Source organism: Pisolithus orientalis (assembly GCF_024613125.1).
Source record: "Pisolithus orientalis strain OTSU chromosome Unknown F5J12scaffold_5, whole genome shotgun sequence".
NCBI classification, from domain to species: Eukaryota; Fungi; Basidiomycota; class Agaricomycetes; order Boletales; family Pisolithaceae; genus Pisolithus; species Pisolithus orientalis.
In genome coordinates this window covers 1,430,898-1,454,813 of record NW_026260786.1, presented here as the reverse complement: position 1 = coordinate 1,454,813, position 23,916 = coordinate 1,430,898, and the positions used below count along the sequence as shown (strand labels likewise).

General features: G+C 49.4%; 7 protein-coding genes across 7 annotated transcripts; 5 read left to right on the top strand and 2 right to left on the bottom strand.

The window, feature by feature from the left end:
- The first annotated feature begins 4,519 nt into the window (after positions 1-4,519).
- Positions 4,520-6,737, top strand: F5J12DRAFT_811705 (uncharacterized protein). Its single transcript, XM_051744857.1, is given in 8 exon segments — positions 4,520-4,627; positions 4,638-5,108; positions 5,166-5,294; positions 5,373-5,498; positions 5,559-5,775; positions 5,843-6,269; positions 6,297-6,325; positions 6,384-6,737. 7 exon segments carry the CDS (start codon positions 5,014-5,016, stop codon positions 6,675-6,677), a joined length of 1,317 nt encoding a protein of 438 aa, XP_051603293.1. The 5' UTR covers positions 4,520-4,627; positions 4,638-5,013; the 3' UTR covers positions 6,678-6,737.
- An 833-nt stretch (positions 6,738-7,570) lies between these two features.
- Positions 7,571-8,849, bottom strand: F5J12DRAFT_911176 (PIN domain-like protein; the record flags this gene model as incomplete). Its single annotated transcript, XM_051749034.1, has 6 exons — positions 7,571-7,894; positions 7,960-8,083; positions 8,178-8,260; positions 8,328-8,619; positions 8,654-8,769; positions 8,826-8,849. The coding sequence occupies 6 exons, from the start codon at positions 8,847-8,849 to the stop codon at positions 7,571-7,573; spliced, it is 963 nt and encodes a 320-aa protein (XP_051603292.1).
- A 1,514-nt stretch (positions 8,850-10,363) lies between these two features.
- Positions 10,364-12,144, bottom strand: F5J12DRAFT_904046 (DNA breaking-rejoining enzyme; the record flags this gene model as incomplete). Its single annotated transcript, XM_051748474.1, has 7 exons — positions 10,364-10,517; positions 10,551-10,651; positions 10,722-10,882; positions 10,946-11,255; positions 11,313-11,357; positions 11,430-11,661; positions 12,137-12,144. 7 exons carry the CDS (start codon positions 12,142-12,144, stop codon positions 10,364-10,366), a joined length of 1,011 nt encoding a protein of 336 aa, XP_051603291.1.
- A 434-nt stretch (positions 12,145-12,578) lies between these two features.
- Positions 12,579-13,111, top strand: F5J12DRAFT_456632 (uncharacterized protein). The gene has a single exon (XM_051739531.1). The coding sequence runs from the start codon at positions 12,712-12,714 to the stop codon at positions 13,012-13,014; it is 303 nt and encodes a 100-aa protein (XP_051603290.1). The 5' UTR covers positions 12,579-12,711; the 3' UTR covers positions 13,015-13,111.
- Positions 13,112-13,504: 393 nt separating this feature from the next.
- On the top strand, positions 13,505-14,444 carry F5J12DRAFT_911174 (uncharacterized protein; the record flags this gene model as incomplete). Its single annotated transcript, XM_051749033.1, has 3 exons — positions 13,505-13,694; positions 13,744-14,305; positions 14,362-14,444. Coding segments are annotated over 2 exons (538 nt in total), but the record flags the coding sequence as incomplete, so codon positions are not given.
- Positions 14,445-18,387: 3,943 nt separating this feature from the next.
- On the top strand, positions 18,388-19,676 carry F5J12DRAFT_700081 (AAA domain-containing protein; the record flags this gene model as incomplete). Its single annotated transcript, XM_051740489.1, has 5 exons — positions 18,388-18,536; positions 18,585-18,868; positions 19,053-19,201; positions 19,250-19,421; positions 19,471-19,676. Coding segments are annotated over 5 exons (960 nt in total), but the record flags the coding sequence as incomplete, so codon positions are not given.
- A 2,800-nt stretch (positions 19,677-22,476) lies between these two features.
- On the top strand, positions 22,477-23,638 carry F5J12DRAFT_456453 (uncharacterized protein). The gene is made up of 3 exons (XM_051739530.1): positions 22,477-22,997; positions 23,052-23,155; positions 23,214-23,638. The coding sequence occupies exons 1-3, from the start codon at positions 22,713-22,715 to the stop codon at positions 23,473-23,475; spliced, it is 651 nt and encodes a 216-aa protein (XP_051603287.1). The 5' UTR covers positions 22,477-22,712; the 3' UTR covers positions 23,476-23,638.
- Positions 23,639-23,916: the final 278 nt, after the last annotated feature.

Below are 23,916 nucleotides of genomic sequence, written 5' to 3'. Positions count from 1 at the left end.
ACTCTCTCTGACTTCAACCTGGCTTGCACAAGGGTCTAGCACATGAGCCAAGACCAAGGGTTGTCACACCCAGCACTCAGCCTTCAGCCTTCAACCCCCAACCTAGTCAAGTCTCACACTTATGTGCAAGTCTTCTTGTTATCCATGAAAACCATAGCACATCTCACAACAAGACAATACTTATTGTATGTAGACAGGTTCAACACTTGGTGTTTCACATCTCTTGTTACAACTACAGTATTTAGTTCTACACTGTAAACCTGATCACCTCAGACATTGTCACTATCTGTGCATGACTGTGCTATCTGTATAGATTTTTGTCACTTGCCTCCTTATTGCAAGATACAGCAGAAGACACTCCCCCTTTGTCCTCTCTTCCAACAGAGCCTCATTCATGAAGTTTTTATTTGCTTCACTGAGAGGATGGTTAGGGGGGGAAAGTTGCAATCCCCTATGCTCCTGTCACCCCACAGACCCCCAAAGCTTGACCCCTGTTGACATCTGACTCACCCTGTCTACTTTTGGATGTACTATATCAGCATCAGATCAGTGCTGCCTCTCTGTCATCCCACTTTGGCCCAGAAGTGATCTCTTCAAGATGTGACATGCACAGCCACCCCCTAATGCAATTCCAGTGTGCTTTCCCAGTTCCTGACATTACTTGAGTCATACTTTGACATTCTGACTGTCTTTGACTCACCTATTACCAATACTTACCAATCTTTTGACCTTGCTTACTGATTCTTCACTTTTTGGCTTACTTATCCTTACCAATGCTCACCAATGCTTTCTAAGATGATTACCCACTGCTTACATTCCTTACTTATCACTCACCAATCACTTACCAAGTGTTTGCACCTTGTTTTCCATAGGCAATGCCCCTGTACTGTATATAAACCACTGTACTTAGATAGCTGGAAAAAAAAAAAGAAGACATCAGAGAGCCCCTCTTGCTTGCAATTTATCATCTCTCAGTAATTCATTCAGCAGCTTTGATAGTTGAGACTTCATTAAGGGTCTAGCTATCATCTACTTCACTTATCATCATCTATCATCAATATACTTCACTCCAAGTCCTCCCTGAGCTCAGTGCAGCTCAGAGCATTGAATTAAGTTGCCATCCATCCTTCTGTAGGCTGATAGCAGTCTACCCTATCACATTCTATCACATTCTTGCTCCCTCTTCATCAGGAGCTCCCCCAACCCTCAGCACTCATCTTTGAGTGTTGTAGCTTGCAAAAACCTCCCAAATCAAAGGTTCTACCATCTAGGTACTGCATAGGCACACCACCACTCACTTTCATTGTCTTTTGTGTTGGTTTTGGTTGGTTTTCACCACTGAACCACACTTTGACTCACAATAGGCCCAACCTTATGTTGTGACTCTATTAAATGATACTAGTGATGGGCCTGTCTTTATGTTTCAACAGCAGTACATCTTACTGTCAACAGGCCCATCCATATGTTGTGACATTATGAAATGACATTACTGATGGGCCTGTCTTTATGTTGTGACAGGGGTACAGCTTATTGTGGATGGGCCTGTCTAGATGTTGTGACACCATAAATGATATTACTCCTGGGCCTGTCCATATGTTGCCAACTTTGTATTCTAATCATAGACAGGCCCATCCTTATGTTGTGACCCTCTCCATGTTATGATAGGTGGGCCTGCCTTGATGTTGCAACAGGGGTGTAACCTACCAGGATGGGCCCATCCATGTCTTACAGCAGTTCAGTATACTTAATTGGTCACAGGCCCATCTAAATGTTTCACCATCCTTACCCACCATGGGCCCTCCCATATGTTGTGGTAATGCACTTACAGGCCCATACATATGTTGCTCTCACTTTAGTCCCTCAGACCTGTCCATGTGTACCAGCTAATCTATTTAGGCAGGCCCATCTTGGGGTCTATATAAGTGTTGGTGTTTTGGTGCACAGGCTGCCCATGTGTTGTGACTAAGCATGACTACACTATGTGCAATGCATGAGTTGATTGAAGGAGCAGCATCATGTCTAGATACAATTGGGTAGGACAGGTTCTGTATTAGTCAGTACTTCCCTGGTTATCTGGGTTTTGGTATGATACTAAGGGGGGATGACTGGAAGGGGCCTATGTACTGCTCAAGGAGGTGGGGGGAAAAGGGGCCTAGGTATCAACCTCACACAAACTCCCTTTCAACCATCTCCTGGAATGTGCAATGGTATTGCATTATGGAGGGGCTGTTTGGGGGGGTTGTATGTTTGGGGTACAGTGAGGGACAAAAGCATTGCAATGTTTGTGAGGTGTGACTTGCTGCTAATGTATCTTGGGCTATTCTGCACAGATCATCATGATACCTATACCAGTTTGTCATTGATTACATGCTGACAAATCATCTGGAAGATCATGTGGTTTATTATGTAATCATATTTTCCCATCCTTCATGCCCTCAATCCCATCAACAGGTCACTTTTCACTATTTCACCAGTCAGGGACAAAAGCATTGCAATGCACTTTCTGTAAAGAATAGGGTGTATCTCAGCATGTATTGCTTTGTTTGGACTGAACCTCAGTGCTCTGGAAAGTTTAGAGTCACCCCTTTCCAATGGTATAGGTATCATGATGATCTGTGCAGAATAGCCCAAGATACATTGGCAGCAAGTCACACCTCACAAACATTGCAACACTTTTGTCCCTCACTGTATGTTAGGTACATGGATGTGGAAGCCATAGATTAATTGGTCAACTAGGGATGGGTATTTCAAAGTGATGTGGTGATGCACAAGTAGTTTCTTCCAGGCTTGTGGGTGGTATGGGGTCAGGGTGACTCCTTGCTAGCATGCTTCACGCTGGCTGATGGTGAGGGCAATCCTGGGCTCCATGCTTGGTGTCTCCACAGCCTGAGCATTCATGGCAGTGCATCTTGCTGGTGCATCCTTTGGGGTGCTGGAAATCCCAGCAGAGGGTGCATCCATTCTTGTTAACAAGGCAGCTGTGATGGTCCCATGTGTAGTAGGCTGCCTCTGTTTTGTCCCATCACATGGGTTCATTGCAGAAGGGGTGGTCTTTGTATCATCCCAGACACTTCAGGCATATGATGTAGGTTTTGGTGCAAAAATCACAGCAGCCTCTTCTTTCTCTGCTGGGGCTACACTGTGGGGATCTGGAGTGCTTGCAGGGTGAGCATGACCTGGATCTCTGGTAGCATTGCCTTGGCTTCTGGCCCTGGTAGGACTTGGGGGATGGGGAGTGGGAGAGTCTGCATCTTGGGAAGTGATAGGGTTGTCAACCTCTCTCTGTGGTCTCTAAACAGGGGGCATGGCTGTGCTGGAGCTATTGGGTGACCCTGTCATGGGTAGTGTCATGGTAGAGCATTTGGGTTTGGTGTGGGGTAGTGAGGGATGGTGGTGGGCATCCATCGGCACATGGGCAGCAGCAGCAGGTAGCATCAGCAAGTAGCAGTGGTGGGGGAGTGCAGGTGGTCAGCACATGGGATGGTGAGGGAAAAGTGGCCATTGTTAGGCAGCAACATGGTGACAGGCCCCAGTGTGCAGCAGTGGTTGGGTGCAGTGTTGTGGGACAGGGAGGGGTAGCAGTGGGGGGGAAATGATGGGGGTTGGGTCTTCAGTCTGGTGTTCTGCTGTTACAAGGGTCTGGGAAGAGTTGCTGACCTGGTCAAGTCCTGACTGGACATCTGTGGTGTCTAGGTCATGCCCAATGTCTGCTAGTAGATCTTCATTGATGATCCCAATGTTGTACACTTGATTCCACACAGCTTTGTCATGCCAGTCTTGCCAGACTTTGGGCACATAGTGTAGTAGGCCTTGTTCTCCTCAGTCCCCCCAGTCTCAAAGGTGGTGGTTGTCAATTCTGTGGAAGAACCAGTTGAATGCATCTACTAGTTTGTTTCCCCAGCCTGCATTTTTGATGCAAGTTAGGAAATGATTTTTGGCATACATATATTCCACAAAGGTTAGCCCATGGTCTGGTTTGGCATTCTTGGAAGTGGTTAGGGAATTGGAAGTGCACAGTGTCACATTGCCTTTGCCAGCCTGGGTGATGGCTAGCATATCATTCTCCTCAAGTTGCCTGATTGTTTGTGCAGCCTCCTGTAGTCCCTCCCTTGTAAAATACCACATGTGTACAAATTTGAAAGCTTCTATCTTCTTGAAGGCATACTCAGCTGGTCAAGCCAGTAGGTTGGTGGACACTGTGGCATCCACATCAAAGGCAGGGGGGGGGTTGGTTTCTGAGGCTCATTGGGGAGGATCAGGGTCAGTGACTGGTGGAGGAAACAGGGGGGAGGGGGTAGTGTCCTTCTCTCCGAGAACAGACACTCCGCTGTCACGCCCCGGCACCTGCCGGTGGGACCACCGCACCTCATGACCAGCCGTGACATGAACTGTCATGGTGGCGGTGGCAGGGCCATCTTTTCTCTGCACGTGACCTGGCCACATGCCTGGGCTGCGCTTACTATTATGGTAATCACCTGTCTGTGCATGCATGTCGCTCGCCTGCCTGCACTTATCGTGCCTGCCTCTGCCTCTCTCTCTCTCTCTCTCTCAGTTGAACAGAGTGCCGATTGATTGTTTATTATGTACTTTTGCATCTGATTTCATTAATTCATTCATTTCCCTGCCAGCTGTCGCTTGCTGTCGCTTGCTGTCGCACCATCCTCCCACTGGGAAACGATCGCAACAGATGCTGGACCCCCCCTCCTTGCTGATTCGCTGCCCACAGACCAGGCAATAATGGCCACTCCTTTGATGGTCCCCTCCTTGTCATCAAGCTCCTCCAGTGTCACCCTCCCTGAGTTGCCTGCACTCGGCATCGTCCTCAGCATCTCTGTCTTCATCTCCCTCGTTATTTGCTACAAAGTTTACAGCCAATTCTTACCGGACTTCTCCCCTGTCGTCCTGAAGATCTGTGCATGGATCTGCCCTCCCCGGAAAGGCCTATATGATCCCTCTGCATGGGAGTTGTTTTTTTGCGTCGAAGCTGAACAGCTTGACCATCAAGCAGTGGCAATGGTCAGCCACTCTACTGAGGCTCAATCCGCTGCTGAACTTGAGTTGGCAACCATGTGGGACACCTCTGAAGCTCAATCCACTGCCAAACTCAGGTCAGTAGCCGCATGTGACACCGTTTTCATCCCTCTCATCCTGATGATCTGTCCCAGTGCGAGAGCAGCTAACACATCTGTTGACAGCCATGGACCCTGCTCACTGCAGAGTTGCAAGGGTGTGCTCCCATTCCCTATATGCCAGTTCAGCTGCAACAGGCAGCCCGAGGTTGAACATATTAACATGTGAGTCAACCTCGAAGGACAGTCAACACCGTTCACTGAACTGATCGTTGGCTGTGGTGCCCTGGGTTTACCATGCAGCAATGTCATGACCACTAAGGAACTCAAGGTCCTCTGTCAAAAGCTTGGCCTGAGCCAGACCAGTACCAAACAAGTCCTTCTCGAGAGGCTGGAGGCATTCAGCCAGGATCACAATGCCTGGCAGCGGTGAGTCACAGCTTACCTCGTCCTTGGTCTCTCACCAGGTGCTGAGTTGTTCCAATGCAGAGTCCTTCCAGGTGCACAAAGATCTCACAAAGGCCCTCAAAATCATCATGCTCAAGATACAGGTAGCGGGAAGGGCAAGAGAGGCCCTGCAAAGCGGTCAGCAAAACATCGGGCACTGCTGCTGGGTGGCAGTAGCAGTGATGCTACAGTCCCGTCTGCTACTGAAAGGTCGAAAGACACCCAAACGCAGGCAGAAAAGGCAGCCATCCTTGACTGGGTCAGTTGCAGCTTCATTTCCATTCACCAAGTTCAGGATCACTCATGCTGGCACTGTGTCCTTGCAGGCACAAACGACTCTCACTCTATATCCTTACCAGCCTCCCCCAGTTGTTGCAGTAACAACAGGTCATGGTGGTGGGCCACTAGGTGTGCCGTCAGGTATGAGCCTTGCATGGGCCCCTGCAAGTCAATCACCTGGTCTCCCCTCCCCATCTGCTGATGCTTGCTGTCCCTCACTGGCAAGTGGGGACACCTCTCCTACTGTCATGGCTACCAATCCATCTTCTGTCGTTCGCACGCTAACACTTGGTGATGGGACTGTTCTCACCTTCACACTCACTGACATTGGTGACCCCACAGCCATGGGATTCAGCAAGGACATCCCAAGGCTCAATTCCATGTGGGATGACACTTCCCCTCACTGGACTGGCCAGTCCACCCTTACCATCAAGGGCTGTCCGATTGTGATCAAATACTGGCCCAAGGTGTACCGTTATGCACACAACTGACAATGGAAAGGGATCAAACACAACTGGACATGCTGGAAGGCAAGTATACATACTCACTCTTGGTCGAAAGTGGGCCTATCTAATCCTGAGTTCACAGTACATTGTAGAGTGCTACCATCAAGGCACCCTGGATGAGTTTTGGCGCAGGTTTAGTGAGAATGGGAGGCTGATGAGTTACACTCGTATTCTTGTCCTCCTTCGTGAGGCTCGGAAGAAAGAAGATCAGGAAGCTGTGTGGAAAGTGGCAGAAGAATTTGGCGAATCTTTTGATATGCAGTGCACATACAGAAAAGACAGCAACATCCATGTCCTGACCCAGCCTCGGGCTATCACAAAATGGCTGCACAGGCTGAGTGATGGGCATGGCAGGGATGAGGGCGGTTCTATTTAGCTGCATATTATCTAGCATACATAACTCTGTGGTACGAGACGTAGATCGTGCGTTGTATCATGCGTTTCGTGTCTGTTTTTATTCTGAATCTGTGAGCTCAATGATGCCCAAGTCAAATGTGTGGCCACCACTGCTACTATTCTTCCTCTCAGTCTCAGAATTGCTATCTGTAAGTTCAATGATCTCTCTTTCAGTCTCGGAATCACTGTCTGTGAGTTCAATCATCTCCTTGCCATGACTCAGCCTTTGGTGTGCAGAACAGCTTGGTTCCTCGGTGTCATGCTTCGTCAGCCCAGTTGTGAGCAAACCTGGGAGTGCAAACCTGACCACTGGATCTGGCATCCAGACCCGGTGAGTGCTCAGTGCTGGGTGAGTGCTGGGTGCGGAATCTGCAAATAATCCAGCCTGGGGAACACCATCTGGCATGCTCAGTACTCAAGCAACACCGTGTTTTGCAGGGAGCGCTAATGGCATGGTGTCGATCCCCAAGTGGTGCTGTACCAGTACCTGTCCTGAGGCAGCATCTTTGTGTTGTGAGCGAATACAGAGAACTGAATCGAGCGTGAAGCCCTGCTGCACTGGACATGACTTGGAAGAAGACTCAGATGGACCCTGGGGGCATATGTTACCTAGAGTGTCTGAGTCTGCTCTGTCCATCTGTAGATCACAATTTAGCAATTTAGCATTAATGGTGAGATGACGATTAATGGCAGCCTTCAAATTCATACTATGACATGGTATAGCCTACTCACACCACATAGATTGCGAATACAAACTCCCTCATAGACCAGGTTCTTCAGCTTTCCGAGTGTACCAGAAGATTCAATGGCATGGACTGGGATGGGTGGTCCACCTCTAGACCACCCAAAGCGGAACTTGCACAGGAAAGCCAGTCATTCCAAGTCAATTCCTTGCAGCTTTCTGAGCAGCATTGACAAGGCTTGAGGAGGCCCAGGATCAGCACACATGAACGTGATCAAGGGCTTAACATATGCCAGGACAACAGCAGGGGAGGGAAAGTCGGTTGGAAAGGTGGCAGAAAGTTTCTTACAGCCCATCTCGGTGAGGAGATCACAGACATGCTTGACCCAAGGTCCAAGGAATGTGGTAAGATCATCCTCATTCACAGTAGTGGTCGCCGCATGTAGCAGCTCATCTCCAACACCATGTTGAGCAAGCGCACAAGTTGTCTTCCATCCACAACATGAGAGGCCATTCTATCATGTGACCAATGTGAGTTGCACAGCGCCTGTCAGTGGCCAGTGGGCAAGCATGAACTTACATCGTAATCTCCACCACAGAAGAGGGCCATTAGCAGTAGCCCACCCTTTGTCAATGCAACAGTGGACTCTTGTGCCAAACCATTAGTGGAATACATTAGAATGGACTTGTCATTGTCGTTGTCACTGTTAACACACCAATGTAATAAGTTAGTTCGAAGGAGCTCAGCACGATCTGGTCACCTGCCTTCAGAACACAGTTAGAGCACCAAATACCAACGCATCACTATCCTCAGTCCAGACAGCATCAATAACCCCTAGCTGATTGAGGGCAGCTAGCTCTGCCTCTGCCTCGCCTGCTGCCTAGAGAATAAATTTGTAGAAATGACAATGACACTGGCAGTCACTGGTCTGATAGGTTCAACCTCACCTCATGTGTCCGAAATCTGAAAGCACTAGCAAAGTCCTTGAAGTACGTTGTAAGCCATGGTGGAATAGTGACAACCTTCTTGCCCCACTTGATTGCTGGCTTTTGCAGGCCATCGAAGACAAAGAGGACGTCGGCTGGGGTGCGATACAGGTGTGCTAACTTGTAAAAGAGCGTCCTCAACTCCTGGGTTCTGCCCACACTGTGCATGTCCATGTCGAAATGAGTGCTGGCAACTGGCCATCCATAAGCTTTCAGAGTTGGACTGACCGGGTAAAAATACTTAAGTCCAAGACTAGCAGATTATATCAGAGCACCTGGGAACATACCTGGCATCAACACCAATCCTGAATGGATGCTCAGAGCATTTTGTGCCATCCAGATTAAACATGTGGTTGACCATGAGCTCTTGCAGAGAATATTTCTTTGCTGCTGGAGTGACTGCCTACCGAAACCAAATTTGTGTGTAAAGTAGTACAAATATTCAGCCTCCAGACTTACCTGCCAAAGGCCTGTAACACCCATTATTGTTAAATCCTGTATGATGATGGCAGTGGTCACAGTGATGACATGCCTGTGAGCCCCTATTGCACTTTTGAGTCCACTATGTGACCAGTATAGTATGTAGTATGTGGCAAGCTGAAACACAAGTAATAGTTAATATAGGCTCCTCAAGTTGTAAGCTTTCCCATTATCCTCTTCGCCACGTTTGACAATTAGTTAGAGAGTCCTTTTGATTTCTTCATATTGTACATAGGAGGAGAGTAGAGGGTATAGATATGGAGATACCGTGTCCATTAAATAGCATACCCTGCAAGACTGGGGAGGGAACAATGACATATATAATACATTTGCAGCTGTCATTGAGATGGATGGAAAGAGATCTAATATTGACAAAATGAATGTGGAGAGCTAGACATTATTTACCAGACAGCGGGTGACACAAAGGTCAACATCTTCGCCTTTGACAACAAGGTGTGTACATGCTCCATTGGGGAGTACCCTGGCAAAGATGATGTGGACATGATTTTGGCTGACAGCTCTTCAATGCCAATGGGCATAGGTGGTAGTGCAGAGGAAGCAGGGGAGGTGGACAACGTAGATTAAGAGAGGGACGCCTCTGGGATATTGGGACGGTGGAATGTGAAGGTGGCAGGACGTACACAGACCGTGGAGGATGGATGGTGGGGGGCATGATGGTCGAGAGGCGCAAAAGGGTTTGCTGATGAAGGGGGTGTCGATTTCTTCATCGATGGCAAGATGTAAGCTGGAAAAGGGCCCATCCCTGCGAAATCTTTCCATATCATACTCTTGAACTCACTTAGCATCGAGGGATCCACATTCAGCTCCCACTGTGTCGTCACAAATTACTTTGCTTGTGAGCATAAATGTGGAAATGAAAAGTTGGAAGGCAGACAAGCCACAGGCAGTGGGGAATCACACCTTTGGTCTTTGAAGACTAGCGCAGCAAACGTGATGGATGGATGGAGCTTGGTGTGGTGGAGAGCATAAGCAATGATACCTGCGAAATTGTCCAAGAACATCCCACCCACTTTGTGGGTGAGAGGTGGAATGCCAGAACAGGCAGGATATGGATACGACACATGTAACATCACCAGATACCAGCATGGGGAGAAGGACAGACCACTGAGTGACAAGGGCTGGAGGAATCAATACAAGAATCCCGAAGATGGTGGGGGACTCCTATACAGACCCAAGTTACATGCCAAATTGCCTCATAGCCATTCCAGTCACAAAAAATGGGCATATCTTGAGGACTACTGCACAGAACTGGGTGAATGAGGTATCTCCAAATAGGGTTCAGTGAGCAGAATGAACAGACCATAAAGCGAGAGGAATGGTGAGGAGACAGACAAGATATGATGACAAGACCTCGAGGGTGGCCCTTCTCACGAAAATGCAAACAACTCGGGAACTGCTTGGCCAATTCAAATGAACCAGGTACTGACATGGAGCTGTCATTAAGGAGTATCATTCCCCCGCAAAATGAGAGACGCTAGTCAAGCACAAGCACAAGATCATCCACAGTGTGGGCATTTGAGTGCAGGACGGTGATTTGGGTTGAAAAAATCTTCGCAGGCCTCCATCGCATCATCGTTGACTGAGATGAGGTACTTAACTATCGTGAGGTTAGTGAATTCTTGACTCCAACCTCCCCATTCACAAATTTTCCTCAGAGGCCATTGTCATTCGATGTGGAGGTACTGGCAGCCTCCCCACCGAAAAGAGTGGGTGCCATAAGCTGCAGGATCGATGTTGAGGTCCAGCAAGTTGTCTCGGAACATTTCCAGGAACTGTTCAGACGACTTTCGAACCAGATACCATATCAGCCAGCTGATTGGCTTGGCAAGCCTGAGGTGCAGAACTCTATCTCACCATTGGTATGTTGGCTTCTGCAACACAGTCACCAGAAGCAATTTTGTGGAAGAGGTAACCAGACATGATGTTGGATGCTATGATCCACTCAGATATGGCCCTTACAGCGCAGAGGTGAGCTTCCGATTGATGGAACGCCCACAGGAAATATGGTTTGATGTCTGCCGGTGCAATCAGTCCAAGATAACCTCGCCATGCTGTCAGCACAGCTCACACACACTCACCTCCGGTTTGGTGAGTTTTACAGAAAGGGAGGGTAATGGACATGCCAGTTGTGGTGCCGGTGGCATCATACATGAAATTGATGTTGTGGACTTGAATCTTCAAAACTTCATCAAATTGGAGAAGGCAGATGAATGCAATTGTATAGGCAGCTTGTAAGAGACGATGGGCCTGAGCACCGCCCCAGTCTGCCAACCTGTCATCTTGACCATGATGGTTGGGGTCACAAGGTCGACGAGTGCCAGGCTGGTATGGACGGATGGTCCAATTGTTGGGTAGATGGTTGAAATGATAGAGTTGTGAGAGTATCTCCTGTGGGAATGAGTAGTGAGCTTCCCAGAACCATCGCACCAGTGGTATCAACGTAACTGATGTGATTGCACATGCGCTGATGGCGACTTTGCCAGCTTGGACCTGCAAAGTGTAAGGGAGGGGTATTGGTGAGACCGTTCACCACCCATATATATCCCAGATGAAGACACATACCTTGCGGCGCCGTAAGGTACACATGTAAGATGACACCTGTACTGACATACTTGGGTTCCCCAGCATGGTGGAATTCCCTGGTACCTCTGACTGATGCCAGGGCATATCACCGAGCCCATGTAACCACCCAAAGGCATAGGTCATCGCTGCCCTCATCTTCTGCGCATGGCCATAAGTGCCTCGTTCCTCAGATGGCAGTTTACTTGTGCCCTTCAGTGTAATTGAATCACACCTGCCAGAGTCAACATCATTTTCATCAGTTTTGAGGCAGTGATAATAAACAGGAGAGATGGGGGATACACATTCATAATCCAGGCAGTGATGAATGTCGGCACATCATGATGGGGTTGGTTGGAATAGAATGACTCATCACCTTGCAACCATCCCATGCCCACAAGGAATCTCTGACACTGCTGCATGAGGCTATGGGGATTAAGTTGTTTGAGTAATCTTGTTTTGCAAAGCAAACAGGACAAACAGACTGTTTATATTCTGCATCCGTTCCCTCCATCACCCCCTTCAATGCATCTAGTAGTGTGGCTTGAAATGCAGAGAATTCATTGTTGGTGTCGACGCTGCCACAGATGGGACCAGGTAGAGTTTGTTGTTCAGAGGTCATGTCATATGAAACATCAAGGAGTTTGAGGGGCGATGCCTCGGACAGAGATACAGCATGACACAGTCCAGGATAGCTATCGAAGGCTCACTCGGACATGTTGGTTTGTTGGAGGAAATGGGGAAAGCTGCGAGAGTTGATGGCCTCCTATATACACAGTGAATTTCCAATCATCATTAGTCATAGCTAGACAAGCTGGTAACACGAACACAGATGGTAACCAAAACAGTGTCTTGTACGACACCAAACGGCACTCAGAACCCACCCAGGACCATATTTTTTCTGTGAAGTGCTGAGACTCCTCGAAGGAACACCCTGAGTTGGCAGGGAAAGCACAACCACCGCGACCCACCCACTGGACCATTCTTTCATGAAAAAAGATGTTCCGATCCTGTGACATGACAGCTGAGCATAGTGCATACTCACCACAAATGGCTGATGTAAAGCCAAGTCATATGACACATCACCAGCTTTGACACCTAACATCAAAGCATAAGATATAACACACAGCGTATGCTGGCTTCATGAGAGGTCGATCGAGGGGCTTATAAGCGAGGACCACTCACGACCATCCGTTTAACCTCTGTCTGTCGACCCTACCCCCTACCTCTCACCTCACACTCCAAATACTTGCTCCATCACGATCTCACCAGTGTCTTCACTGTGATGGCACCCTCGGTCTCTTCACTGCCGGTCCCCATCTCTGTCTTGGTGAGTACTTCAATCTGGCCTTGCCGATGGACTCAATGGTGTTGCTGTACACTGAGGACTCCATCCACAGTGTTAGGGAGGGCATCACCAGTCAGCGAAACTCCTCACTGTTACTCGCATTGCTTGCAGATGCCATTGATCGGAGGCATGGATGGAAGGGCTCAGGGAGGGGCTGAGGGAACAGGCAATCTGATTGCCCGCAGGGAGTCTGTGCGTCAGCACACCTGCACGCGATGGCCATTTAGGTCGCTGGGGTGACAGCCCACTCATTCCCACCGTACCCATTTCAGATCCGTCACACTGTGATGGGGTCCTGACTCAGCCATGACCACACCATCTGTTTTCACGGTCGCAGCTTCACTTCTTCTTGGTGTGGCTGGTCCTCTTGTTGATGTTCACCCAGCAGGTTGTTCTGGGCCCAGCATTGTTCTAGAGCTTGAATGGCTTCCTCCTAGGGCAAGTTTTCCCCTGCCATCATGAGCTCTACTACACCCTGGAAGGCCAGTAGGGTGAAGTCAGGGTTGTTGTGGTTGCTGAGGTTGTTGAGTGTCCATTGCTTGTGGTGCCAAGAGGCCAGGGACTGCCTGCAATCTGGGGTGTGCTCGGGGAGATCCTCAAAAGGGGTGTCAAAGGAGTGGATTAGTTGGTTGGAATTAAGGAGTGATGAGAAAAGGGCATGAAAACTGAACACTGAGATGTCCATGCTGTAGGCTGGGTTCTGACGACGATGGAGGAAGGAAAGACGAGGCGCGCGGCTGCACAGCCACTCGCGCGAAGACAATATTCTATTACTTTGTCGTGCCTCCTACGTACTAGAATCCCTATCACAGCCCGACGCAGTCGACTATCGAACGACTCCCCAAGCTAATATTATTCCAGCGCCCAAACGTGTCGTTAGGTGGGTCTCGCAAAACTATCCGCGTCCAACCATAGATTCGGTGAGTCCGCACGTCGCGTTCTCTGCCGCCCTAACACTCCATTTGAAAGGAATGGCTGTCGGATTGTTGTGATTGGATATCGAGTACATACAACACATCATTGTCCACCCACTTCCACGACTTCATCTCGCACGTCGAGACACAGCTCCTCCAATCCAATCTCGAGGATTCAACAGTTCCTGGTACCGGTTTGGATGCGGAGCTGGTCCGAATTGAAAACCGTCCACTTCCATATCGACCACGGGGACGGGACCGTAAGCCCAGCTCATGGGCGACTCGAAAGCCAACGGGGCAGCGTCCACAAAGAGAAACTACCAGTTCTGTCCCATTGTTGGTAAAAATTAGGTCTATCACCGAAATCGCGCATGCTGCGTTTAGTCTCCTAAACATTCACTAGACGCGCCTCGATCGTGCCGATCGTGGTTTGGCCGTCGAAACTCGGGATCATCAGGAACATGGACAAGGACAGCAAGATGAAGACCAAGGTCCCATCCCACGTTTCCCCTGTGGCATGCCTCACCTCGAGTTGTCGGATGGACATACCCTCTTCCGGGCGATAGAATTTAGGTATGCCTGAATTGGTGCTTGGAGAGACCCCATTAGGTTTCAAGGTATGTTCTTTGTATTGTTCGTTGGTTATTTTGTATTTCCTGTCACCCGTATTCAGTGACATGTGCCCCCAGATGCTCTTAACCTCCACTCCGATCCGGAATGGGATCGCTTTCCTTGAACCTTCTAATGTAACACTTAGAAGGCTACTGCACGGAGGACCATGATGCTCACAGATTAGAAGTATTTTTGAAGGGACTCAGAAGGGGGTAAGTGACATTCTCTTTGGCTGTGGTTGCATGAAATTACATGGAGTTCCCTGTTCCCAGACGTCCAGACCCAGAGCTCGGGGTTCTACTACAAATTGAATCCCAGCCTCGCCAACCCGCTTCCTCCGCAGCCCATTGCTGTCCCGACACGCCCGGTTGAGCCGTCTCGTCCTCCTACAGTGCCTGGAGACCTTGATGACATGTACGAGGACGACGAGATCGACCCAGACGTGTTAGATGCATTGAACTAGATCGAAACCCAGGTGGCCGGCTCAGCCAGACCATGTAATGTGGACTCGGTTGAAGATGTGCCAAGGCACATAACATCCAGTTCAAGTACCGATGCACGGTCAGCCAATCTGGAGTCTAACCTTGCCACAAAGCGGGCAACATCTAGCTTCACGCAGCAACAAACTTCGCTTCACTTCTCACCATCGGCAAAGGGCAAAGTAATATCCACGCTGGTCCCAGATATTGGTCTTTCTCCGGTCCGTGTCCAGCAACACGATGAATTTAGTTTCACGTGGCAAAGCGATGATTCGACGCCTTGAGGACCTTTGATGACGGTCACAGCAGAAAAGCAGGCATGGCAGCTAAGGCAAACGCTGGATCTCATACCTCAATGTCTTCCTCGAACAGGGAAAATGTACATCTTGATCATCTGCGGGATGTCGGACCGAACGTTCGTTCGGTTACAAGTATCAGATCGTCTCTGGAATCACAAGGCTCATTCTCTCAAACTAGTTACACCCGATTTAACGAGCACAAGTTTTTCAAGGGCCAGAGGTACAGCGGTATGGCCATCGGGGGAACACATCACTGGACTTATGACAGCGGTCAATGGGTAGAAACCAAGGAAGAGCCTGAACTCTGGAAGGTTGGATTTTGACGACGATTTTCTGGCACAAGTGGAGGAGGCTGAGAGGCAAGCTTTGACACCCACTGAGACATCCTTCACATCCGAAGCACGACACAAATAGGAAAGGAAAGGCGAAAGCATCATCAATTCACCCCGGCTCATCCAACAGTGCGACGTGGCTCGTCTGAAACAGCGTACAAACACGCGGTGCTAGCGACACTCGAGATTCTTCCTCCCGTAAGGAAGTGGCACCTTATCCGCCAACGTCGACGCAGCTGCCAAAGCGCATCGGTGCTTCACCTCAGCCGCCGCCGTCGACCCAGCCCAAACCAACGAAACCCCACTTGACGTGTGACTCACCTGTCATCGTCGTTTCTGAATCAGATTCGGAGGTTGGCGGTGCATGTGCCGAAGACCAATATGAATGTGAACGGGCAGGTTTGACTGGAATCAACGGGGATGAGGATGCAATTGTTGTATCCGACAGACTCCGCTCCTATGAATCGTATTTCGTTACTAGTTAGACTGATTTTGCCTGTCCAAAGGTTTGCCCAAAGTGAGTAAGAGGAACTGCCGTTGAGGGAAACATCACGTCCACCTATAAAGTACGTCACCCAACCAACACCGAACAAATGCTGAAGACAAAAAAAAAGAGCCTCTTAGCTGATCATGGTGAAGGCGTGACGGTGGGATCTAGGGCCGAAGGAATGCTGAAATTTGCTGGAATAGTAACGAAAGCACCCACGTAGAGATGCCGACCCCCTACTGCGCACAATTGAATCTGATCTTGACGTGATCAAACCTCCACTGACCCACGATCTGATTTGTCTTCTATAATGCAATACTCTCAGCCTCAAAGCAGCTCGGGTGTATCCACCTCGAACATCGGACTTAGGAGGGGCGACAAACGGCCAGTTATGTAAATAGAAGGACGGATGCAACACGTACGAGAAGATAACACCGGAAAAAAGAGCGAAACAGGCGAATACAAGTCACGCAGAGTTCGCTGGGATGTGATCAGCCGCCTAAATCTAGGCATGGTGTCGGACGTGTACAAGGCCATGAAGAAGTAGCATGGAAACGTCCGACACGAGATCGCGGAGCGAAGGCGACGATGAGCGATGTCAGCGTGATTGAGCGGGGAAGTCGCGGAAGTTCACTTGACGACTACTCTGGGAGTGCCAGATGTGCGAGGAGTAAGCAGTAAGTATAAAGACTAGCATCGGAGAGGTGACATATGACTCCCATACAATGGAGCTCACTGAACCGTCTTCTCCCACTGATGGGCTGCATGGAGGTCATGCGTACCGATGCCCTTGGACCATTGTACCCAAGTGCACCTCCATCTGCATACCCGCATCGTGGAAAGTGCCAACATTCCCCGAACTTACACGGATTTCTGACCTTTGCAAGAGTGACTATTTCGGTGGGGCATTCAGGTGCGTGTCTAATATCCTTCGGGTGCCCAGACGTGACTAACTCGTGTTGCACAGGATGCTTCCTTACCTGCAGGCTACCTGGTGCTGTGGATCGCCCAGCGCCCACTTTCATTATGGCCATCAGATATAAAGGCATGTTCTCCGCGTTTCAGGGTCACTGTTCCTTGCCTTCGTCAATCCCCCCTTCAACTGGTTCTTGATGTCTCTTGCATTATCGACTGTTACGCCCAGATTGTTCCGGAACTACTCTTCTCAAATCGTCTTCGAGACTTCATCAGAAGATTCCTTAGATGCAAGGCACCTTCGCTCATTGCTGAGTACAGTGATGTCCGAAGGTGCCATTGGTATCTCTGCTTCGTATCGAGACAATTGCCAAATTAGTGCCATTGCATTTTCCTCACCGTCTAGAGCTCTGGTGGTGCACCTCACTAGCAGTGATCTTTCTCTAGGCAGGAACGATAGAAAGCGAAATAGAATTATCCAAGGAAGGAACCTCCTCCAGCAACAAATTCTCTGTAATGCAAACTACCAGAAGTACGCTTTCAGAATGGATCGTATTGCGATCGCATTGTACTTGGACATGGCACTCTGCATTGATGGTGCAGTAGACATGCTCTCGGTGTCATTGAGTGGCAGGCGATCCCTGCAGGCGCTTATGAACGCCATGGGTGGCCAGTTGACTTTACAAAATCCAAACGTGAAAGCGTTATTTTTCAATGAAGAGTCGCGTTCTGTATCAGATTCAGGCCTTGCTCAGCAAGCCTGGGCAACTTGTCACGCGGCCATCCTCCCTCACATGGCCGCGCGCTTCGAGGCATTACGAAGAATCAGAACAAATATGATACCGGATGAGGTATGTGCCGGTGGCCAAAATTAATCTGTTCACTCACATTACCTCGCATTGTCCTTCTGATACAGTATATGGCAGTGCTTGCCAAGATTGCCCGTGATGGGGAGCTTTTGGATTCCTTGAAGCCAACCTCTGTGAAGAACGATGTTATGCCAGGCATCACAATGAATATGGATGAACTCACGTTGACCTGTAGTCGCTATTCGACTCGTATCAGAAGCTCGACTGAGCAGGTATGTTAATAGAAATGGATCTGAGTCGGATGTACATGAATGTTTTCTTTGTATAGTTCTTGCAGATAGAAACACGAGATGGTGTTCAAGTTCCGGGTCGTGCTGTCCGCGCCGAAGGACGGGAAGCCCAGATCAAAATTCTGGGTTCCTTTGATGGCGACGAAATAAAGTCCGTGACGACAATTGGCAAGGCAGACCCCACGTCTGCAGAGGCTTGTCGCGAGAGGGTTATCCTCGCTATCTTGAAGGGGGAGTCGACCCTATTGTCACATCCATTTGTTAAGGCCATATGGCTTCCCAAACATCCAATCTGGTGGATGCCATCGGGCCACCTCAAGCCCAAGATACCGATTTCTTGTGTAAATCTTCAAGTCAATCCCTCTCAGGAAAGAGCCATCGAGAAAATCTTGTCTATTTCAGGTACAGATCGAGTGGTTTTGATTCAGGGACCCCCAGGCACTGGCAAGACGACAGTCATCACTGCTGCAGTTACTAGCATTATTTCGTTCTCAGATGCTAGTAGTCGGACTGTCTGGATAGCCGCACAGTCGAATGTCGCTGTGAAGAACATTGCTGAGAAGTTCGACAAAATAGGTTTCTATGACTTTGTATTGCTGGTGTCGAAGAAGTTCCACTTTGATTGGTGGGTGCCCACATGCCTGGAAATTTTTCTGCTCAGCAAATGTCATAGGCATGAGCACCTTTACGAGAGGCTTGAACCACGCCTCATTCGCTCTGAAACGTTCAGTCACAATGCCGCTGGCGCGTCCAGGCAACTCTGTGGCGCCAGGGTCATCCTGTGCACCGTGGGCATGTTATCCAACGACCATATTGCACCCTTCGTCGAAGTCAATCCAGTGGATATTCTAATATTTGACGAAGGGAGTCAGATAGAGGTCGGGAATTATCTTTCGGTTTTCGACCGTTTTAGGTACACCCTGGAGAAGATCGTCTTTATTGGAGACGATAAGCAGTGTCAGTCATGATCATGCCTCTGTTCGTTTTTTGATTGCGTTGCAGTGCCACCTTATGGTCAAGAGGACATCTCGACACTACAGAGCATCTTCGAAGTCGACCACCTTGCCAAAGAAAAACTGTTCTTGGACACACAATGTGAGTCAACTCGTTCCGGCTCACATATGTCGACCAACCTCTGCAGACCGCATGCCGAGCGCCATCGGTGACTTCATATCACGAAAAGTTTACGATGGGAAGCTGAAGACCTGCCACGAGAACTCGGTTAGTCTACCATGCCGCTTCGTCAATGTTGAAAGAGGACAGGAAAGAAGATCAGGAAAGAGTTGGACAGTGCGTTACTTTCTTGATTGCAGTGACTGTTTGTTGATATCGAGGTAGAATCCTTCAGAAGCACGAGTCGTAGTGCAGATTGCCCGCGAATACCAGGCTAATGGACTTGACTTTCGTATCATCACACCATACGACGCTCAACGCGCCCTCATTGAACATGAGCTGGAAGATGCAAAGTTACGCTACGAAGACAAAGTGTTCAACGTAGACTCATTTCAAGGTTTGCTCCCCCATCCCGGTTCTGCCTTCCAAACTCACCCTTGTTCCAGGCAACGAAGCAGATCACATCATTATTTCTGTGGTTAGATCGGACAAACTTGGCTTCCTGGCTAACCAGCGACGAACCAATGTCATGCTTACCCGTTGTAAAAAGACCATGGCTATATGCACAAGCCAAGCATTCATTTTGGGTCCGGCAGCCTCTACTCTCATTGGAGAACTTGCAACCGCTCTTGGACCACAAGCGTGGGTACATGGAGACCTTCAACTCATCATACCGCCCCAGGTAGTGCTGCATCACCCCAGCACTCACTTAACTGCGCACCGCCTCCCCGCATTCACAAGCACTGCAAATGTTGCAGATACGCAAACTCAAGGCGGTCACCCACCCGCTAGCTCTCCATCATCACCTTACCATCGACCACACGCGCGGGAATGTGGGGATGCTCAACTCATTGAGCCGCCCCGGGACCCCAACACTTACTCAACTGCACACCACCTCCCCACGTTCACAAACGTTGCAGATAAACGATCCCAAGGCGGTCATACACCCGCTAGTTCTCCGACATCACCTCACAATCGACCACAAGCGTGTGTATATGGAGACGCTCAACTCGCTCAGCCTCCCCAAGACCCCAACACTTACTCAACCGCACAACACCTCCCCACGTTTACCAACGTTGCAGATAAACGATCCCAAGGCGGTCATACACCCGCTAGTTCTCCGACATCACCTCACAGTCGATCAGAAGCGTGTGTATATAGGGATGCTCAACTCACTACACCACCGGGCCAGGAGATAGCACTACATCGCTGCAACACTCGCTTAACTGCACACCGCCTTCCCCCGTTCACAGCCGTTGTAGATAAACCAACACAAGGCGGTCACATACCCGCTGGTTCTTCGACATCACCTTCACAATCACTACTCACCATGTTGATTGCGGCAACGAAACGCTTCTGGAGCCCATTCTACGCCAAAAAAAAATCACGTATTAAAGGCGTGCGGCGGGAATAGGGGACTATCGTGGTCCCTACGTTAGCTAGCTAAGTACCACAACAGCATGGTTCAACATTGTAATAAAAGGAAAATGTCGCTACTCCTGGACTTCAGTAGGCATGTCGAGTAGTAAGGTTGGCTCATTTGAGCTCGTTCTCAATGGGGTCTCGTTATTTGAAGCCTGTTATCCACTGACCTTCGAGATGCTCTGCACGATGTCGATAGAATATCCAAGTGTGTTGCGACCTGTCGTCGGTCAAAGTCGATGCGCACGGCAGACGGCGAACCCTCATGGTTAAAACAATTTCTGTAATGAAATCCCTATGCTATCGACCACATTGTAGTTTACACTTTCACCTTGTGGTCCAGAGGAGGGTTTCATTTGCGCAGCAGCAATTACAGCATATTCCGTTCCGCGGAACCGCTTCGCGTTGTCGAAGGCAAAATGGCAGACTGCTCAGCAGAGTTAGATAGATGGCGTCTGTTCCAAAGCTTGCCCCGAACCTAGTGCAAGTAACAGTACCTTTTTCTCCCTGGAGTGCCATCCGGCGGAACCCGTAAGTGAGAGCGATGGCGGAAAACATCACGTTTCCCTACAAAGTGCCGCGGTGCACTCACACGCAGTATATGGAAAAGCCTTCATCCTCACTCGCAATTACTCATGCACACGCCACTTGACGATGCGCTTGTACCCCTTCACCGCAGGACTTTCGCTGCGGTGACAGGCACCAAGCTTCGATATCACCTAGCTTTTGAGTTCACGGTTGCCATCTAAGAGAAGCGGGAAATCAACGACTAACACCTTCAGTCATGCAATACGAGTGGGTAGTTGAAAGTCATCAGAGAAGAAGCAACCGCAGAATCTACCGTCCACGCGTGCGAAATATCTGCCAATGTGACACTCCACCATCATGCACGTCGGATCCAGGGGGGTCATCACGCCGTCCACCATCAATGTTTACTTCAATTCCCGCAACAGGGGCCCGCTGCACCTAATCGCAGCACTTGACACGGCTGATACATTTCCTAGGTATGAAATTGCTCATTCGAGAGGAAGGGAAGCCGCGAGATGCATACAAGACTGTCAGACTGTGGGATAGGCCAGATGATAACCGCATGGCCAGACGACTAGAACATTCTATAGCACGCACGACCGACGAACTCACCCTTAACGTAGCAATCCATCGTGACGTGCGATCAGCGGGCTGATCGAAGGAGACCTGTATCATACGAATCCTCGCATATTTGGGATGATTAGATGAGATTGTGTGGAAGAGAGAGGTGAGTTCAGGGCAATCCGGATTTCACGATGAAGCCGGGCCCTGCAGTTCTATCGCGCCCAACGAGTGCTTCCGACTCCAGATACGTCTTGAGACTGCCCTACTGTGTTGTTGTCAGTTTAGGAAACAGCCTGTGTGTGTTCGGCGGAACTCAAGTCGATTTTTGGAGCTGTAAACAACCAGATGAGAGAACCAGAAGCCCTCCATAAGACTATATCTGATTCATGTCTTCGCATGAGTTCCTGAGCCATGATCTAATCTCTTTCTTGCTACTTTTGTGGCCCTTGCCGTGCTGCTGCAGACGTGTTGGGAAAAATGGATTGTCCGTAAGTTTGAAGTGAGGATGCCGGGACGGTAACTGACAGTACCGGGCTGCCGTATGCATGCGGGTCCTTCTAGGTTTGGCCACAGCGCTATCGACATCGAGGCTTTGACAGGATTAATGCACGCTCACCACGTTATGACTCCACAGGCACTGGGAGATGCATAGCCCAGCGGAACGACAATTGTTCTAAAATGATCATCTGTACGTGTATGTGATTTGATACCGTGAGCCGTGACCATTGGATCTGGTGAGTGCAGCCCACTATGTCCACCATTAGGCTTCTGCATCGCCCATAGTTGTCTTGTGTTTGACGTTGATGGAGTTATGGAAGTATGCGCTTTCTGATCTCACATGGGCGGCGATCATCGAGCTGAGGTCATCTACTCGTTCGTGCCATATCGAGCTCCTAACCTCCCCCAGTTCTATAAACCGGCATCGGGAAACGTGGGCACCGGTGCAGTTTTTAGTTTCTGAGACTCCTATCTGAGTCGCTGGTCAGGGCATGATGGACAGGATTCATGGAAGTCGGTGAAAAACGGTGTCACGGCCATACATGCCATTGGTACCCACCGGTTGTCCTCGAAGTCGAGAGCCTTGAAATGGCAGTCTCGTCCAGGATATAAAGCTCGAATGACATGACACTCAAACTCATAACCTACAAACACAGATCACCGAACTTGAACAGCTATGACATCAGAACGCGTCCTCCCCCGAGTCGCCCCTCTTTCTGACTGGGCATCGTCACGCTTTAATTCTCTCCTGCGAAGCAAGACGATGGACAGGTTCAACAGGATTTTTGACGCTACTTTCGCCCAAGACCTCGAGGTCGTCCTCAATGGGAGAATTTTCCCTCGCGACGAGTACAAGAAGGTGCTACTCGGGGAGAGTGAGGCGGGACCCTCGGCAATCACAGACGTGCATATTGAAGGAGAGACAGTAGTCAACCCAGTCACTTCTGAAGATCGACTGGTGGTAGGTCGGACCCTGGGATCTCTTCGTACCGCAACTAAACAACGTATACCATAGGGAGGCTTCGTCGGCATTTTCTACACACTTACGAGCACCTCCAAACGTTTCTTTGTGCACGGCGCACCTGTGACTCGCAAGGTCGTCTCTAGTATTAACCTGACGTACGTCCCAACGTGACCTGTGTTCAGTGTTACTTGAAGATTCTGATCGTTATTACAGCGTGAAGTCGACGGTGCCTTACCCGGCTACCCGCCTTCGTTACCCCGACCCACGGAGGATCACTGCAGTCAACCAGGTTCTCCAGCCCGGGACTATTGTCCTCGCATACCCTGCGTCGGTTGTGCCCGCGAACCAGACTTCTGGCTCTGGAAAGGTAGAGCTAGGACCCGTCAATATTACGCAAGTGGAGGAGGAACTCAGTTTGTTGGGGAATAAATTCAGCTCTGCGTCACTCCCTGAGGCTGACATTGACGAGGAATGAAATAGTTGCTTCCGCCGATATGTAGACGGTCACGCAGAAGATGGCGGAACGGAATACGTGGCCACATGCTAACCTTCCTGTATATTTGAATCCTGAATTTGATGTATGTATCTGCGTTGTTTGAAGTTACATCCGCACAAGTACCCAGCTTCCAGGACCGTCAGATATTATTATTCTGCCCTGTGCAGGGCGCCAATAAGGACGACGTGGATGTTCGAGGATAGTTTTTTTTCGATATTTTTCACATCTGACGTACGATACAATTGGCCAAGCCAAGGGGACTCGGTTAGATGAACCAGACTAAGTTAATGGGGCTTTCGAGACTCGAAAGCCTCATCAACTGTTGAACTTAGCCTGGTTCATCCAACGGCACAAGTCACAACGCGGCCAGTCCGAGAATAGCATGAAAAGTGCGAGCGATTCAGGTCGTTAATTATCGAC

What these genes read in the sequence shown, in the direction of transcription:
- F5J12DRAFT_811705 (XM_051744857.1), top strand. Translation starts at nt 5,014, where the DNA reads ATGGTCAGCCACTCTACTGAGGCTCAATCCGCTGCTGAACTTGAGTTG. An exon ending in CAATCCACTGCCAAACTCAG is followed by an intron (nt 5,109 to 5,165) that starts GTCAGTAGCCGC and finishes GATCTGTCCCAG; the next exon opens with TGCGAGAGCAGCTAACACAT. An exon ending in ACAACTGGACATGCTGGAAG is followed by an intron (nt 6,326 to 6,383) that starts GCAAGTATACAT and finishes CTGAGTTCACAG; the next exon opens with TACATTGTAGAGTGCTACCA.
- F5J12DRAFT_456632 (XM_051739531.1), top strand. Translation starts at nt 12,712, where the DNA reads ATGGCACCCTCGGTCTCTTCACTGCCGGTCCCCATCTCTGTCTTGGTG.
- F5J12DRAFT_456453 (XM_051739530.1), top strand. Translation starts at nt 22,713, where the DNA reads ATGACATCAGAACGCGTCCTCCCCCGAGTCGCCCCTCTTTCTGACTGG. An exon ending in CTTCTGAAGATCGACTGGTG is followed by an intron (nt 22,998 to 23,051) that starts GTAGGTCGGACC and finishes CGTATACCATAG; the next exon opens with GGAGGCTTCGTCGGCATTTT. An exon ending in GTCTCTAGTATTAACCTGAC is followed by an intron (nt 23,156 to 23,213) that starts GTACGTCCCAAC and finishes TCGTTATTACAG; the next exon opens with CGTGAAGTCGACGGTGCCTT.